We start from the raw sequence: 19,722 nt of genomic DNA on the forward strand, positions 1-19,722 counted from the left end.
GCTAAGCATAAAACCTCAGCACGCGGAGGGCTTACTCGGTCCGACCTGGCCACGAGCTAGACATAAAACCTCAGCACGCTGAGGGCTTACTCGCTGAGGGCTTACTCGGTCCGACCTAGCCACGAGCTAGACATAAAACCTCAGCACGCTGAGGGCTAACTCGGTCCGACCTAGCCACGAGCTAGACATAAAACCTCAGCACGCTGAGGGCTTACTCGGACCGACCTAGCCACGAGCTAGGCATAAAACCTCAGCACACTGAGGGCTTACTCGGACCGACCCAGCCACGAGCTAGGCATAAAACCTCAAAACACGCTGAACGGTTTTAACAAATCCAACTCGATTCCAACCTAAGTTCGTATTACTACACAACAATTCACACGATTCAATTCTTAAAATAAAATAAAAATCTCAAAATTTGAGTCGAGATATACCATAAAAGTTACTTTCTTTAGGCGAGTATTATGATAAAGTTTGTCAAAATATAGGAAAATACTAGTCAAAAAAGATACATCGTTTGTCAACACTCCTCAGAAATCTAACTTAACTCAACCAATTGACCATCTACTATTTCTTTAGTAATGTCAGCTGCAGATACGTCAATATCAGCATGGAGGATCTTCACTTGGTCTAAGGCGAGCTGGAAACCTTCTTTCAAAGTCGAGCACAACTGATCAGCGAGCTCTTCCTTCTCATCCTCTAACACTTGGCACCGAGCAGATGAACTCTCAGCCTTTGATTTCAACTCATCCACCTCGGCTTCCAAGACACTTAGCTCAGCCTCTTTATCTTCAAGGGTCTTCTTCAGCTTCGCAAAATCCACCAGATCAACCCGAAGTTGCTCAATCTCTTTATTTGCAGCGGCTAAGTCAGATACAGCTTTCGACTCTTTCCGCTTAGATGCCTCGAGGCGACCCATAAGGAACAACGAGGAGGCCTCAACTTGATGGATGTTACAGAGAAGCCCTTCTTGGACCGAGGAAAGCTGACGACCTGAAAGCAGTTTATCATCAATCGGAAAATAGTTATTCGCTCGACCATAGGCCAAGTGAGTAAATTTCTCATCCCAAAAACTCTTTTTTAAACTCAAAGCACTGAGCGGAACGTTATCTGTGGAGTCTAAGGCCTTCGAGTTCAGCGGTTCGGTTCTCTTCCTTTTTAACTTGGGGTCACTCTGTGTGGTTTCTTGCTCGCTTTCTAAAATTATGGCTTTTGAAGAAGAACCCTTCGTCCTCAAACTCGCCTCGACCTTGTTTGATTCATGTTGTTTAATCCTGCGAAGCAGCTCCTTCTGTGATAGATCCATCTGGCGTTCTGATAAAATCAGATAAAGTAAACGTCAGTATTAAGCATAAGAGACAATTTGAAACTTAGAGTGCATGGTTGGGTGTATACCGATGAACAACTTTAAGTCTACTTTGCGATATTCGAGGTCTAGTATTTTACGAATATCAAAAACGACCTCTAAACCCTCCAGTCTAGCACAGCCCTCTCTTTCAGTCAATGTTAGCTCCTCCATCTGGCGAGCACCTTGTGGAGTAGGAAGCCTAGTCCAGTATAAGGGAAATCCCTCCAGTAAGGCAGTATTATGCTCAAGAGCGAGAATTTTCAGGAAAGCACCCTTACCACCCTTATACGAGGACTGAAACAGGGTAAGCAGACCCCGACCACTGACGCTATTCAAAGAAGTCCAGAATTGCTTAGGGGAGCTCTGTTTCAACTCAAAAAAATATAGAAACATAGGAGTCGTGGGGATGATATCTAAGCCAGCGCAGAGAATCTGAAAAGCTCGGACAAAACCCCAGCTGTTCGGGTGTAGTTGGGCAGGAGCGACATTTAACATGGTTAGTAAATCCTTCTCAAAATCACTAAAGGGTAATCGAAATCCAAGCCTCTCGAAAAATGTAGCATAAATGAAGGTGAATCTTTGGATAGGGGGAAGGGTGCCATCTCTACACACCGGCTCGTCCAGTTCACAAAGCCCTACTATCACATCTTTTTCGTCGTCCTTACACAATGCTTGTCCATCCCTAAAAGCCTTAATCCTCTTCGCAGTACACAAACTGGTACATTCCCTCTTCAAACTCAAAGAGGCCCAAGGATATTGCGAATCATAGGAAGTCATCTCAAACCCTAAAACCCTAAACACTTTCACCCAGAAAATAAACGCGAGCAAACACGAGGAGAAAGCAGAGGGCTAAATCTGAAACAGGAAAAACAGGCCAAAACAAGCAGGATAGTGAATTTGGGGGAAGCAAAACTCAACTACGTTTCTTTGGGGTAAAGACTACGAAAAGAAAAACCCTAATCCCTAAAGAAGATCCAGGACCAAAGATATAATACAACTTACAAGATGTTTTCGCCTATCAAGCACAATATCCTAGAACGATCAAAGGTAAAGACGATGCAACCTATGCTGATGAACAAAAGAAAAAGGGGAAATGGAAGACGTACCTGGAAGAAGGTTGAGAATGCGCAAAGACTGGTCAGAAGAGGCAAAATCCCGCCAGAAGAAACACCCACGAAAAGTGAATATGTTCGAAGATAAAAGGTCTGAAAACGGTTACTTTTTGGATTTAAGGGGAGCCACGAGATCTAAAAACCTCTGCCTAGCCGATGATTGACACGTGTAGAGGTTAGGTACAGGATAATAAATGCTGTTAGGAATGTCTAATCAAAGTACAGGATGCGACCCTTAGCCTAACAAGTTCGACGAAGGGTCGGAGGGCTGTGTACTGGGATAATTAGATCCTCGGACTCCGACCTAGTTTCATAGTAAGTTAAGATAAGGCCAGCTCGGACACCGACCTAGCTCCGCCACCTACCAGAGTGGGCTGAGCTCGGATTCCGAGCTAACTTTGAGTATGGTCGCCAGCTCGCAGGACGAAGTCAGATATTTCCCTCAGTCATATGTCAGAGTAATCATTGTTAGGCCTAGCAGGCCCACTATATAGTAACTCCCTAAATTATCGGAAGTGGTTTCCCAAACCTAGGTTTGAACACAGGGACCATCGAGATACGTGGTTAGTTACTTGGACGGTTCCCTAAAAGACGCTGAAAGAAAGGGAGCAGTTTCGGATCAGTAGGGATGGGAGGTTACTGGAAAGAGTATTTAAAGAGCCATAAGGGAGTAAATAGGGGATGGAATCAATTCAGAACAGTGAGAGAGAGAGAGACTAGAATTGTTCTGGTAGTTAACAAAACCTGAATTTGCACACCGGAACAATAATATATATAAAGGAAAAAGAAAGATAATATTGGAGGACTAGATGAAGATGCATGTAACACCTCTCAAACAAAATAAACATTTAAGTGGATATAAATTCCGGCAATGAATATATTTTTAAAGAAGTATTCTCTATAAGAAGGAAGCACCAAGGGAAACCAGATAAATTCTGACTAAGAGTGTTGATTAATATTAACAAGATTGTCAAAATATTTATCACTTTCCCTGAAGATGTGAGTAACTATAAAGATTATTATTTATTTTTGAAATCAACAATTAAAAATATATCAATTATAGGAAATACTTGAGGTTTTAACCATTTTATACACCTAGACTAGACTATACAAAAACCAGGGATACATAGAATCAAACAAAAGAATTGTGTGTGGCCTTTTTGACATAAGGATAAGAAACTTAATTAGAAGAATCAGAGAAATAAGACGTACACAATACAAGAAAAATGATATATTGACTGCAAAACGGCAAATTACATACGTTTGACACTTTTAAATAATAATATTTTAATTATAATTATATTATTTTTAATTTAAAATTATAATATATTATAATATTATTAAAAGAAGTGTCAAATAAATGTTTCTAAAAGGAGTGTGAAACTAACTTTTTCATTTTTAGGCAAATCTACCTTGGTTATTACAAAAATAGAAAGATTTATAAAAAAATTACGAAAATAAACAAGTCAAGTCATGCGGTCCCACACGATTTCATTACGAAGAAATCGTACACCCTTAATACCTTTCCTATTTGGTCAAATGAACAGTTCTGAAATCGTGGAGAGTTGGATGTTTTTAGGTTTGTAATTGATTACAAAGGAATCGTAATAGATTATAGTAGTTTGAGTTATGCATCTGAGTTTTTATAATCGATTACGGCATTCTCGAGCAAAATGACCATCTGCTCTCACTTTTATCTTGTCAAACTTTTCACTCCTTTTCATCATTTCCAGAGGAGTTTTCTTTTTTATTACCCTCTCTAGAATCACCTGCAGACTTCAATTTCACCTTGCCTGCCATTGATTTTCTATTTGTCTTCTGACCAGCCTTTTTGCTCTTGTCTTTATAACCAGTTCTTGCTTGAAGAGTTAGTTCTTGAACCCTTTTCCTCTCATTGATTATGTACTCGTCGTGACCTTCGAGCGAGTGTTACAAGTCTTCTAAGTCCATTAAATCAATATCTCATGTTTCTTCAGTGGTAACCACCAAGTGATCAAATCATTGAGGAAGAGTCCTCAAGATTTTGTCAACCACCGATTGTTTTGTGATACCATCCTTGCATGCCCTCATGGTATTAACCAATTCCTGAACCTTTCAAAATACTCCACAATGGTCTCATTTTCTTCCCTTGTAAGAGCTCAAACTTTCTTCTTCCCGTATGCAGTTATTACCTTCGAGATCTTATTAAAGATTCTGGAACTCATATATTGATACAATAAAAACTTTGCCTTGCTGTCAAATTTCTATTGATTCTTGAAAACTTTTTTTCTTCATCACTCGATTTTCGTCTTAGATTTTCAAGACCAACCAAAGTCACCTCTCACCCATCTAAAGGGATTACCCAAGTTCAGCTTCGAGGTGGTGAAGACGCGTTAAAGTGATGATCCCTGCAAAACCAGGATTTCTTTTTTTCAGCCTTTACGTTTTAGATACTGATGTTCAAGACTAGGGGTTGTGTACATCTGACCTGATTTCTGAAAATGGATAAGATGTTCCAAGACTAACCTAAAGTATATGAACCTATGAATTGGGCCTAAGTTTGTCTGGTACTAGTTGATATCTCTTTTATAGAAAAAATATTTTGGTGAGTCGATTATTATTTTTGTAATCACTTTGTTTATAAATTAAAGGTTAATCCTCGAGGTCAAAGAGAACTATTTTTCTGACGTAAATGTACTCTTTATTTCGCATTAAGTTAAAAAGGTTTGTAAAATTTTGTCTTCTATAAAAAAATATTCAATTTGTAAAAGAAATTCAATTTTTAAAAAATATTCAATTTTTAAAAGATGTTCAATTTTTTGCCAGAACAATCTTCTATGAGAAATGAGATAGAAGACAACTTTATAGATGCATCATTAGCTCTCTATATAGAGTGAACCAATGTAAACAGTACACGTACAAACAGTTACCAAACTTAACAGTTTTTTAAAACATTCTGAACTAATCTCCTACGAGTAACATAGTAAAATTAAAAGGACAAAAATTAAGTAATATGAGAATATTAAAAATATCAACTTGGATTAATAAAAAATTTAACATATATTAGAAAGATTTTACAATGAAAAAATATATTATTATTATTATTATTTTATTATTTAAGATAATTTAAAAATTGTAGTCATTGTAACAAATTTACATTAAGTTATACTGAAAAATCATAATTACAAAAATATTTCATAAAACTTAGAAAAGTTATTATAATAGTAATTATATAAAATGAAAACATATATAATATTTATATTATTAATAAAATGAAAATGTATACTTGTTATAATCTCATTAATTGTTATAGTTAATATGTTACAATAAATTAAAATAAGATGAAAAATAATTAAATTTAGACCATAAAAGATTGATCGAATGAAATGTAATTAACATGCAAAATATTTTTATAATATAATAATATAATTCTATGAATATATAATTTTATTATATGAGAACTCAATTACTAAGGAGAAAACACTAAGAAAGTTGGGTGAATGGACTAACAATGCTGAGTATGGTTGATGAAATGGAGAAGAGATTTGTTTGAGTGGGAATTGCCTCAATTAGAGGATTTTAAAAAAGTGTTAAATCAAACACAAATTTTAAGAGAAGGAGAGGACTTTGGGTATGGAAAAATGAGGAACACAAATTCACAATCAAATCTGTGTAATTGAAATTGAAAACTTCAATTATCGGGGAAAATTCTGATATGTTCAACATGTTTTGGAGTATAAAGGTAGCTCCATCATCACAATATTTTGCGTGGAGGACAATATTGAATAAAATAGCAACAAAGGAAAACTTGAGCAGAAGAGGGTTACAATGAGCAGAAACATCATGTGTCCTATGCGGGTTGGAGGAGGAAAATACAACCCATTTATTCTTAACGTGTACAATTGCAAACATGGTTTGGAACTTTTGTAATAAATGGGTGGGTATAAGTTCACTGCAACATAATCAACTAAATATGCATTTTTAACAATTTTCTTTAATGACCTTAAATAACAAAGAAAATAAAATATGGAAGGGCTTATAGATATCAATTATTTGGAATATTTGGAACCATAGAAATAAGTTTGTGTTTAAACAAGGGAAAGTGGATCCAGAGGAAATCTTTACTTTGGCACAATTAAATGCTTGGGCATGGATGAAATAAAAAGTCCCACATGTCCATTTCTCTTATAATGATTGGAATTTGTGCCCAATTGAGTGCATCAAATCAATAACGTAGAATCCTCCAATCAAAATATGATATGGAGGAAACATGTTTTATAATCCACTCAGACTATTCAATCTAGAGGTCTCTTTTGCTTTATGCAGAATATTTCACAGGGGAAGTCTTCAAAGATGCAATGGTTTACTGAACGCACAACATTTTGCTGTTTAATTTTGAGTAATATGTCAGGAAACAAAATGTTACACACATACCTATTTACTGATCAGGAAGCTCTCAAATAGTTCATGAACAAATTTGAATCTAGCACTGGACTAAAGGGAATGAATCCAATAATTGCCAATGGTTACCGACTTGAACAAGTACCTATGAGTAGATATTCTTAAGGAGGTACTTTTTAGTTTTTAGTTGCACTTTGAATATGTAAGATCCTCTATTTGTCTCTAATCTTTTTGCTATACACATCTATTAGGTTGTTTTAGTTTATCTAAGAACTTCAATATAAAATCATGATCTCTATAAGGGTTGAGGCACCCCTAAAGTGTCTATATATATATATATATATATATATATATATATATATATATATATATTTGTTGATAAAAAAATAATTTTATTATGTAATAACATAATTCTATTCTAAAATAAATGGTCAATCCGTTTTTATTTATTTTTTGTCTAGTTAATTTGAGAAACGATATAAGAAATGAAAGAGTAGAGGAGGAAAACGTGTGAAAGAGATGAGAATCCTAAAAACGGAAGGAGAAAATGTATGAATCTATGTGCATCATTCATGAACTAGTTTTTCTCCTCACCATGAATTGGTCGGAGGAATAGAGGTAGCTAAAAGTTCAGTTCCATTTATGGCGGAACACAGAAAAGCCACAAAATCAAAAACTGAATTCCATGTGTTAAGGAAGTGTGATGAGGTATAAATACAACCCTACTTCTGCATGGTTTCTCATTGCAATCTCCTCAAACAAATAATAATAAAGAATAAACAGGGAAGGGAAAAGCATATATCCCTCCCAATAATCCTTTCTCTCCGATTTGACCTATTAATTCATCTCCTTCGGAGGGAATCAACCAATAAAGAGGAACCCAGAAAAAGGAAAAAAATGTCCGGTAAAGTACTCGGTCCCGCAATTTCGCTCGTCCTTGTGGTGGGTGTTGTCATTGGCGTGGTTGCCGTAGTTCAGAGCCCGAAGCCAGACGCGAACAGCACAGGAGAACTGAAAACCACGACCAGAGCTGTGACAGCGTTGTGCCAAGACTCAGACGACCCAAAACTGTGCCACAATGTGCTTTCCTCTGCAAACAGCTCAGACCCTAAGGATTACATTGTCACCGTGGTGAAAACCTCGATGGACAGTGTCATAAAAGCCTTCAACATGAGCGACAAGCTCACGGTGGAGCACGGCAATACCAGCCAGGGAATGAAGATGGCCCTCGACGATTGCAAGGATTTGTTGCAAAGCGCGATGCACGAACTCGAAGCCTCAGGCGTGTTGATCAAAGAGAGCAACATCTCGGACGTTACCGACCGCAGTGCCGAACTCAAGAACTGGTTAGGTGCTGTGGTGGCCTACCAGCAATCTTGCCTCGACGGCTTCGACACCGACGGCGAGAAGAAGGTTCAGGAACAGTTGGAGGCCGGTAGCTTGGACAACGTTGGAAAGCTCACTGGATTGGCACTTGATGTCGTGTCAGGGATTGCAAAGGTTCTTCAATCCATGGACTTGAACTTGGCCTTGAAACCAGCCTCTCGTCGCCTTCTTGATGTTGATCAAGAAGGGTACCCCACTTGGCTCACCGCTGCTGATCGCAAGCTCATGGCTGGAGAACCAGTTATCCCCCATGCTACAGTGGCTCAGGATGGCAGCGGCCAATTCAACACCGTTCTTGATGCCATCAACTCCTACCCCAAGAATCACCAAGGAAGATTCATCATCTACGTCAAGGCTGGCGTCTATAACGAGTACATCCTTGTTGACAAGAAGAAGTTGAACCTTCTCATCTACGGCGATGGCCCCACCAAGACCATCATCACCGGACGCTTAAACTACGCCGAGGGTACCAAGACAATGAGAACCGCCACCTTCTGTAAGTCCACTCAATGAAAAAAATATATATACATCATCTGTATCTATCTGTAGTTAATTAATGGTTTGAAAATGTGCAGCCACTGTTGCTGAGGATTTCATGGCAAAGTCCATTGCATTCGAGAACACCGCTGGAGCAGCCGGACATCAAGCAGTGGCTCTCCGTGTACAGGGTGATCGCTCAGTCTTCTTCGATTGCGCAATGCGCGGTTACCAAGACACTTTGTACGCACACGCCCACCGTCAGTTTTACCGCAACTGTGAAATCTCTGGAACAATCGACTTCATCTTCGGGTACGCCACCGCCTTGATCCAGAACTCGAAGATCCTGGTGAGGAAGCCCGACGCAAACCAACAGAACATAGTGGTGGCTGATGGAACACAACAGAAAAACATGCCCACTGGAGTTGTCCTCCAGAACTGCGAGATCACCGCCGACCCTACACTCTTCCCTGAGCGGATGGTAGTGAAGACATACCTTGCAAGGCCATGGAAGGCATTCTCCAGGGCAGTGTTCATTGAGAACGTGATCGGTGACTTGATCCAGCCAGAGGCCTACATTCCATGGAACCCTGCAACTGAGCCCAACACCCAAGACTGCTACTTCGCTGAATTTGGGAACACTGGACCTGGTTCCGTTGCTAACGCAAGGGCACCCTTCAGCAAAGGTCTCATCAGCAGGGAGGAGGCCGCACAATTCACCGCTGAGCCCTGGCTCCAAGCTAGCACCTGGTTGCCTGCCACCGGCATTCCTTATGACGCCAGCTTCACCAAAGCTTAAGTTAACGTAGCTCAGACACACGCCAACGTTAATTGCTTCTTTTCATTCTTTTTTATTCTAATTCTTTTCATTCTTTTTTTATTCTAACCATTTCCTTTTAGCTTATGCCAATACACATCAAGATCGATTTGGTAGGCTAGATATTTTCTGTAGCTATGTAGCCAAAATTGATCCCTCAACTTGTTTGAGATGTGATTGTAATCGTTAATTATAAATTCAAATTAATTCTTTTTGTCCTCTTCATTTTTATCATATTATTACATATACCGCATGATATAGTCCAGATACTGATTTTTTTTTTTATGTTTGTTATCTGTTGAATATAAAAATATAATATATTTTTTGGTATTATTTTTTGTTAAACATAATAGAGAAATATCACCAAAAAAAAATCTAATAAAGAATTCAAATTGTATGTAGCCTCACTATTAATTAATTTACTATTAATATTCACTACACATTTATTAATTCTTATGATAATTTCGTAAAGTTTAATAACATGTATGTATGCCTTAAAAAAATATTTATATTTCTTAAAAAATACTATTATTTAAATTTTTATTTTTATTATTCTGAAAAAAGAAAGTAATGGCATAGTTTCAACTTCTTACATGAATTTTCTATTTTATTATAATTTTCATTGTATAAATAATTATTTGTTTTTTGTGATAGTACTTTTGTATCATCTTATTCAAGAGTATAAATAATCATTTATAGTCTTATTTTAATATTAGATAATTGTATTCTAAATTATTCGGAATAAATCATATATTAACTTTCCTTAATGTAGAAAGCTTAATTATGAAAATTATATGAAATATTGATAGTTTTATAAATTTATATCTTTTGACATTTCCTACAATTATACTTTCACATCCTTTAAAAAATCACTTACTTAACAACCTTATTTTAATATTATAATATTATATATTAATAAGTTAAAAATAGCAAAAGATGGTTAAAATATTAATATAATTAATTGTCAAATAGTTATTTTTTTTTACAAACAAGTGTCAAAGTCTTTTTTTATTTTTTAAGATACAAGTTATTGTAATCTAACATATCAATAGTTGTAGATTAATAAAAATAACTCAGTATAAATGTAGTGATAAGTAATTGTAATCTAACATTTATGCATTTATTGCTTCCCAATTTATTTCTTAATTATTTCTGGTTCGTGTTCCTGCCTCTGAGTTTAGAAATATTTTATAGAATACTCAAGTTCTGTAACATCTCAATTTAGTAGCTTAAATACAAATAAAATAGTGTTTCACATAATCTTATAAAAAATAGGACTATAAAAATATGACATTTATGTAAATTAACTAAAAATTAAAACTAGCTCTATGTATAGACTAACCACGTATACAACTCCCACTAAGACCTTTCACCAACTTTATTGGTCAAGGTAAATTCCTAGGTTAGGACCTCCTACTCCTCTCACCACATACCTCATTCATCTCTACTTGAGAATTTGAATGGTTATTAGAGCATCAGGATAGCTACCAAGACGATCCCTACTTCAATGCACACACTATTACCACCACTACTAATCCTCCTTGGATTAGCATCAACCAAATCTCGACTCAACCTCCTACAAACAATCTCATATCATATACCCATCATTCAAAGAAAAACTTACAAAACACCCAAATTAAAACAGTTAACACCCAATCAAGTACTAATCCACTCACTCAGCGAGCACGTCTCCTCACTAAGTGAAAATACATTTTCGATCAGCGACAAATTATTCGCCCAACACGTGTATCACTAGCGCTCCAATGGAAAATATTTCAATTAATTCGTCCCATGAGTATTTTCTCGCTTAGCGAGTTAAAAGTTAGTGAACCCTGACTTGAAACTCGCCTAGTAGACCTGCATAATTTTACAGAATATGATTTCTGCATAATTTTGCAATCCCAAATCATTTCCAAACACCCCTAAGAACCTTCACAGATGCTTTGCACATACCAAACACGAGTTTATCAACACTATAAATGTTAATTAATCTCAAGTTTATCACAAAAATTCATATCAATTGATCTTAATTGCAATACCATACATCAACAATTCTATACAGACAGAATTTAAGCACATACCATAATTTCATATCTCTTATATCATACCATAACTCAAATACAATCGCAAATTCACAATACAATCATACAATATTTCCAAATTTTATAATACAACTCAAATCACGTAAATTTATGGGTTTAACCCCCAATTCAATAGGTAAACATCACACAACTCAATCATGCCAGCAAATCACAGTACGACAATGTAATGAGTAATTCAAACATGTATATAACTTACAATAGACGTCAAACGTCACACGCCTCTAACTCTACAAGATGCTCTATCTACACATAGAAACATTACAAGAAAGACCAGGACATACCGTTATGATCACTAATAAGAAAAGACTTATTATTGATAATTAAAATGACGTATGCAAGCGGAAGAGACCTCACATGCAACATAAAACATAAATAGAAACAATAATATATGCATTAAAAACATCATATTTATCATTAAATTTTCCTTCATCTCACCACATTTTTATTTATTTCTCTTTCTTTTCTTCTATATTTTTTTCTTGAATTTTTTCCTTCATCTCACCACTTTTTTTATTTATTTCTCTTTTTTTCTTTTCTTCTATATTTTTTGCTTGAATTTTTTTTTTCTATAAACTCCTTTTCTTTAAATTATTTATCTCTGAAAACCTTTCTTCCATTTCTTTTTTTTATCAACTTCTTTTCTCTAATTTCTTTTTCTCTCGACTCTTTATCTTTAATTTGTTTCTCTTCACTAATTTTCATTTCTTTGTTTTTTCTTTTCATCCATCTCTCTTTCACCATAGTTTGAGCATATATTTTCCAATATTTATTAAAAAAAATTATTTATCTTTATACCTTTGCTCTTTCTTTTCTTTCCTTTTTCTCTCCTCATAATTCTCTTTCAATTTTCTCTCCATCTCTAAAACAAACTCATCAAGAATTAATTTTGATAAACATGGAGTTGAGGGATATTTTTAACACCAATATTTGTCATAAGTATGAAAATACAAATGAAATTAAAAGTATAAATATAAAAAAAATATCACATAAGGAATATAGTGGGTTAATATTAATGTTGATAATATTAAAAATACTATTATAATTATTATTATTATTAATATAATAATAATATTATTAAATTATATGATTTAAAATATATTTTTTCCAAATACATTTCGAATTGTTTAATTCAAAATGCAATAAAAGTATGCTCAATGACATATCTCCAATTAGGAATGTCAAAAAAAATTCATACACGCGAATATTTGCAGATAAAACTTGCAATGGATAGAAATGAATATATAAATAGAAATCTACGGGTAACGGGTGAGAGTATTTTTTTTAAACTCGCAAGTTAACGGGACAGGTACGAGTGTCATAGGACATGTATTCGTACCCGCTATACTATAATTTAAATTTTTAAAAAAATTAAAAAATGATTAAAATATTAACACATTAGTTTTGAACAAGTTACTTTTTATCAATTCATCTTAAAAAATCCTGTCATTCAACACTATTTAAATGGGTTATTTAGATTTTCTTTGAAATTTATAAATGTTCTATATTGTATTTTATTTGAATTTATAGTTAAAATATATTGTTAAATATTTTAAAATTTTCTTTTTATAAATACTCACGAGTATCCATAAATATTTATAACAGATCATACAGATACGGGACAAAATAAATATTTATCTAATAAATAAGATACAAAGAAACTACTACTTGTATCTTACTCGTGCGATTAACATCCCTAACCCCAATCCATCCAACAATCAGTGCAATAAATACAAATTGGGATGCTTCGCTTTTTATGGAAGAGAATAAAAACCTCGAATATGAGAATAGAATAGTCATGGATCTCAAAATATCAAAATTTATGTATAGATGTATAAAGTTTTTTTGAAAGAGTCAATTATATCAAATATATTAAAATTTAAAAAGAATAAATTTTATATATATATATATATATATATATATATATATATATATATATATATATATATATATATATATATATATAAATTGGAGAGACCAACGCCTTCTCTGCCTTCATTATGGTTTGCCATTAGAAGGGAAGGAAAAAGCTTGAACGTGGAGGATGCACGAGCTCAAACGATGGCGCACAAAAACGGTGGAAACTTAGTCCGAGAGGGAGAGGAGCTAAGGGAGTGAAGGGGACGAAGACTTAAGGATTTAAACCTAATTTTAATAAACAATATTTTGAAGATTAAGGATTTTATGGTGCTGCAGGAAAAGAAAAGGTGCAGGAAGAAATAGCCAATCTTTTATCATGCGAAATATATATTTTATTTTCTTAAACCAGACACAAATAATATTGATGTGTCATTATAACTAAGGTAAGATCCCACTTGTTACGACTTTTAGGTATTTATTGGAAACAATATTTTCATAATTATCAAAAGAGGCTGTCTGGTTTTGTTTGACAGGTTCTGGTGTGGAACGTTGGCTCGTCAGAATCTTTCATGAGTTTTACTTTTGTGTGGTTAACTTAATTAATTCATTAATTAGGATATCACAAATAATTACTCCCTGTTACTTTATTTTATTTAACTGTTATTTCCAAACTTTAAAACAACATTAATATTTTTGGTTATTCATATCTTTTTTTATATAATTTTTAATTAATTTATATATATATATATATATATATATATATATATATATATATGTATGTATGTATTTATCAGTGTAAACGTCGCGTGTGTATGATTTTTTAAATATGTGATATTATATTAGTAGATGATATTGTAATGTTATTAAGTTAATATATAAAATAAAATTATATTTATTAAAAATAAAGTAAAATATATTAGAAAAGATAAAAGAATAACGGTTGATAAATAAGAAAAAAAAAAGTAGAGATAGACTATTTACAAAAAACCTGTAAAAGTAACGATTAATTTTTAAAAATTTAATAAATAATTATATTTTAAAAGATAAAATTAAATTTAAAAAAAAAAATCTCTTTATATATTATTATAAATTATGATATAAAAATAAAAAAATGTTATTAAATACTTGTTGAAGTAAAAAAACAGAGGAATGGAGATTTAAAAGAAACTTCGACCAATTTATGGGTGCGAATTTAATTTCCAGTCATATTTTCACTCTTTATTGAACAGTTGAACAATTGTCCTTATAAAAATCTCCTTGACCAGTGATTCCTCAAAATATTTTTATATATCTACTACGAATATTTCTTGGGCTGATTAGATCATGGAAAAATATCTTAAACATTGTTAAATTAAAAAATATCTCACCTAATTTCGCTTTCAACTCTCGAAAGTGACCTCATTCGAATAGGTGAGACATCGAATCATTTCGAATCTAGCAGAAAGGTAAAGCAACGTTCAATTTAAGCCACCAAATTCACCTACCATACTTGCAACGTAAAATGTTGAAAGTTGGAGAAGAAAGAAAGAAAAACGTGGATAGAAAAACTGCGGAAGATTTGTCACCGTTCTTCTTTCATGTTCCAGTTATTGGCTATAAATTTCCACATAAAGCCGGCTACCATCACACGACTTCGAGTGCAGGAAATTTGAATAGGAAAAACAGTAAAATAACATAAAATAAAATGGAGATGCTAATTCTTGCAAGAAATCAACATTGAGGTACCTCATTTTGTCTCTATCTAGTTATCTTTTTTCTGTTTCGGCCATAAGAATCAACCTTTCACCGTCATAGCTTGAGTTTTATTAATCTCATGTAGCCTTTGTAGAACACGAAAGAAAAGGCAATTTTTGTGGTCATTGCAGGCATCTGAGTGCCCCAGGCGCTTCCATAATGTAACTGAATTATGGTAATGCTCATGGTTCTGTGAAGATGACATCCAAAACGAGCGACGTGGATGATTTTCCTAAGGGTTTGTGTGGGTGGAGTTGGAAGGAGAACAAGTTGTTTGAGCTGGCTTTGGCCGTGGTGGATGAGAACCACCCAGAACGGTGGGAGATTGTGGCAGCCATGGTGGGAGGAGAAAAGAGTGCAGGAGAAGTTCAAGAACAATATGTATTTCTTTTGGAGGATTTAAATCTCATTGAATCTGGAAAACTGGACCATGAACTGGGAGTGGAAGAAGCTCACACATGTGTCCTAGTTAACTCAATTGACTCCTTGTGCTTGTCTCATAGAGATAGCACCATGTAAGTCCCTTCTCTCTCTTTCTTCAATAAAATCATTCTCTTATCTTTCTACTCTTTGTAGTTTCCTTATCTTTTAATGACACTTCTGGTTTTTGTTTTCAATTTGGTCCATTCCTGCAAAACAGAACTCAAGTAACATCCTAGTCTTTTTCAACCACCTGAAATGTTTAAAAACTTGTTGATATGTTATCAAGTTTACAAATTTGCAAAAGAAACATGTAAGAGGTTGTGAATTTGTGCTAAAACTTAAGAGAAAAAAAGTTTTGGATTCAATATGAAAGAAAGGAGAAATACTGATAGAGCCAGGGAAGAGGCAGTGCATGAGCAGAATCACAACAGATAATTTGTTCTGTCACTCTCATTTTCTTGGCTCTATTGTGTTGATGACTCCATCCATGCTCTGCCTGTTCCCCTGCTCTGTCCTGTTTCTGACTGTTACCTCGACCTTGTTGTGGACATCCTTAACATTAAGCAGCGTCTCATTCTGAGAAAGATTATTCTCCCATTAGAAATTTTGCTAGCTAGATTAAGCACAAAAGTCACTCATGAATGCATGTATGATTCTATTCCATTCTTATATTTGATCAAAGGGGGAATGCTTTGTACTTTGCAGTACATGAATGATGTCTGTACTATGAAAAATTGTGTGATGAGTACTGGTACTAGGTAGCACAAAACGTCGATGTGTCATTAAAAACAATTTGTGGAATGTGTGAGGTGAGTGTACTGCTATGTTTTAGTTTGTAGTACTATGGTACTACTGCTTTTTCTAGGTGAATGTTGTATGGTACATTGAAGTTTAGAATTTGATGAATTTCTCAAAACTCTACACTCCGTTTCCGAGGTAGGGGCAATTATACTGTACGTTAACAAATGTATTATATCTTAATGAAAACGTGTTGAAAATATTAATTAAGGATGAGTCAAACATAAGGCTGGTAAGGGAATTATATTTCGGACTCTCTTATTCATTCACAATTTTTTTTTTAAATTGTTTTCTTTTATTATATGTTATTTTCTAACATAAACTTTTTTTTTCAGTTGTACTCTTCATTTAATTGATATGAGGAGAGTAAAATTAGTTATGACAACGGAGGAAACAAATGTAATTACATAAATGTATGTTAAAATTAAAAAAAAAAAAACTGCAAGGGGTATAACACGAATATAATGATAAATCACTTAAAATTGTATTAAAAACAAAAATAAATAAGTACTTTCTTTTATTTCCGTGAAAATACCTAAACTACTGGTATAAAAGAAGAGATGGTAGCTATGTAGAAAAGAAAACATTTTACTACAACTAGATTACATACTTTTAGAAACGAGAAAGTAAACAAACAAATTATATTTTTGAAGATAAAAATTATATTTAATATAACACTGAGTAAATAGTACAAGTTTATTAGTTTAAAAAATATTGTGGGCCCGCCATTTTTTTATTCTCTATTTTTATGAATCAAACAATTAATAATACTAGTCAAATTATTTTTATTTTTTCCACTTTTTCATCACTCAGAACATAGAATTCTAACATGTTGTGTCGTATCTTATAATATTTTTAACATATTTATACCTTTGAATTTCTTTTATTGTTATATTTACCTTTTTCAATTTTAGTCTTTAAATAATTCTTTTATTAATTTTTATCTATGTAATGTTTTTTAAATTTAACATTTTTTCAATTTGACTGTTTTTGTAACTTAATTTTTTTTAATTATAAAACTATCAACAAAATAAATAAAAATTATTTACAATAAAATTATAAAAAATATTTATATTTAATTTTATAATTATAAAAGTATACAATAATAAGTAATAGAATTGTAACAACATGACATAATATATATATATATATATATATATATATATATAATAATCACAATCTTTCTTAAATAAATATTTTAAAAAAATATTATAAAAAAAATTAAAAGAGACAATTATATATACAACATACTCTCATGTCACGTGAAACATCATATATGTTCCCTTATATTATATCATCATTTAGTGGAAAACAACATAAATATAAATAATATGTAAGGAATTTGATATAATATGATATATTTCACTTAATTCACTTCTCATCCCACATATTTACACACATATTTACACACAAATAATATGTATTCACAATCATCAAAGCCAAGTATATGTATCTACGGTCCACTCATTCTCATATCAATAATTATCAACATTTTAAAATAAGATAGATATTTTATTTTATTTTTAGAAAACTTATGTATTAAATTAAACTATGTTACATCTTAATAATCTTTCTCATATGGTCAACATAAATTTCTTAAATTTCTTTTACCTAAGGGACACGGTTTTGTTTCAACCGTCCATCCAAAATATAAGATATATATACCAATCAACATTTTATAATACATTATGAAAATCATAAAACTTTACTCGGCCACATACATTCATCCAACATTAAAAATCATTTTTTATTTTATTTACAAAATTCTCTCATCTAGTTCAACGAGCATACAAGCTCTTTCACCGAGATAAAACTCAGAGTTTTCAAAAACACAAGCTCATGCCAACAATCAGTTTTATCCCTTAAATGGATACTCATTCAGTGAGTCATAACACGATCAGTGACTAGTCTCTTTTAAGCTCACTAGATATTCATAAATTTAATTTTGCTTAAAGAAGAAACTCACTCGCCTATCGATTATGCACAGTGACAAAAGATGAGTGTGACAGGAGGAGCCACGGCTCTGCCAATGATTTTTTTATTTTATTTTGTATATATTTAAAAAATATATTCATATATTATTACTTTATTTATATTAATTTAGTTTGAAAAAACTTTTTCAAAATTTAAAAATCATGTTTTTCCTCTATTATAATTTCTTATACTTCTTTATTTGGTTCCTCTTTTCCATGTCTCCATCTCTTTTTCTCCTCTTATTTCCATCTCAATTTTCACTATCAATTCCTTATTATTTTCAAAATCAAATTGCACTATGACAAAATTGAGGAGTTAAAGAACATTTTGGACTGAACAATTTATTCTTTTGAGTAAGTTCATTTTTTACCTTTTTTTTTTCAAAGCAATATGTTTTTATCTTGTATGTAGTTTTTTTACGCTTTAGGCATATCTCTATCTGTTGGAGATAATAAAATCATGCTCTAATTATTGATCAAACACTTCTTTGTGTAGATAGAGCTATTTTAGGCCTTGAAATTATGTAAGGGAAGAGCAAGATTAGGAATCTACTCTAAGGTAAGGGAAGCTAAACATTTAGAAGTTATTAGTTTTCTTGAAATATTGAGTCTTGTTTTTAAGATCTAATTTGGGGTATTCATAATTTTATCTTATTGTAAATAGGTGAGAGGTGACAAATTTATATTAGAAAAATTATGATAAAAAGTAAAATAATTGTTTTTTTTTTCAAGAGGAAGACTTGTGATAAAGATGAAAAAAAATGCATCTACGTCATCCAAAATTGAGAAACTTCATGAGAATCCAAAAATTGAAGAAAATGAAAGACAACTCTCTAAGGATCCTAAAGTTACATATAATGAATTTGAAAATGATTTAGAACGTGATCTGGGTAAGCGTATTCAAATTTAGCAATACCCACCAAATCAAATTGATGAGGTACGAAAATCTTATCTAAAATGAGGTCCATATCAAATGCATCTAGAAAATTTGTCTGGTAAAGATGATCATCCAAGAAGATTTCAGTATACATGGTTTAGTTTATTTCCTTCATGGTTAGAGTATTCACCATTAAAAGATGTTGCATATTGTTTATCGTGTTATCTTTTTAGTAAAAAACCAAGCGGACTAAGTTATTGAAAGAACATAGAGGAACACTCTGACTAAAGGTAACTTTTTTTTAATATATTATTGTTGATGATAAACTTTATGTTACTCTTTTATATATATTATTGTCATATTGTTTGGATTCTATTGTCATGAGTGCTTGTTTTGAATAGAGAAAAGAATTTAAAGAAATGATTTTTTTAATTAAAA

At 32.8% G+C, this 19,722-nt stretch overlaps 1 protein-coding gene and 1 pseudogene across 1 annotated transcript; both read left to right on the forward strand.

The window, feature by feature from the left end:
- The first annotated feature begins 7,588 nt into the window (after nt 1-7,588).
- LOC114190933 (pectinesterase 4-like) lies at nt 7,589-9,745 on the forward strand. The gene is made up of 2 exons (XM_028080011.2): nt 7,589-8,722; nt 8,802-9,745. The coding sequence occupies exons 1-2, from the start codon at nt 7,738-7,740 to the stop codon at nt 9,500-9,502; spliced, it is 1,686 nt and encodes a 561-aa protein (XP_027935812.1). The 5' UTR covers nt 7,589-7,737; the 3' UTR covers nt 9,503-9,745.
- A 5,666-nt stretch (nt 9,746-15,411) lies between these two features.
- LOC146884797 (protein RADIALIS-like 3 pseudogene) lies at nt 15,412-15,779 on the forward strand (annotated as a pseudogene).
- The last annotated feature ends 3,943 nt before the right edge of the window (nt 15,780-19,722 follow it).

Source organism: Vigna unguiculata, chromosome 7 (genome assembly GCF_037176805.1).
Source record: "Vigna unguiculata cultivar grain cowpea cultivar isolate G323 ecotype 2 chromosome 7, ASM3717680v1, whole genome shotgun sequence".
Lineage (NCBI taxonomy): Eukaryota > Viridiplantae > Streptophyta > Magnoliopsida > Fabales > Fabaceae > Vigna > Vigna unguiculata.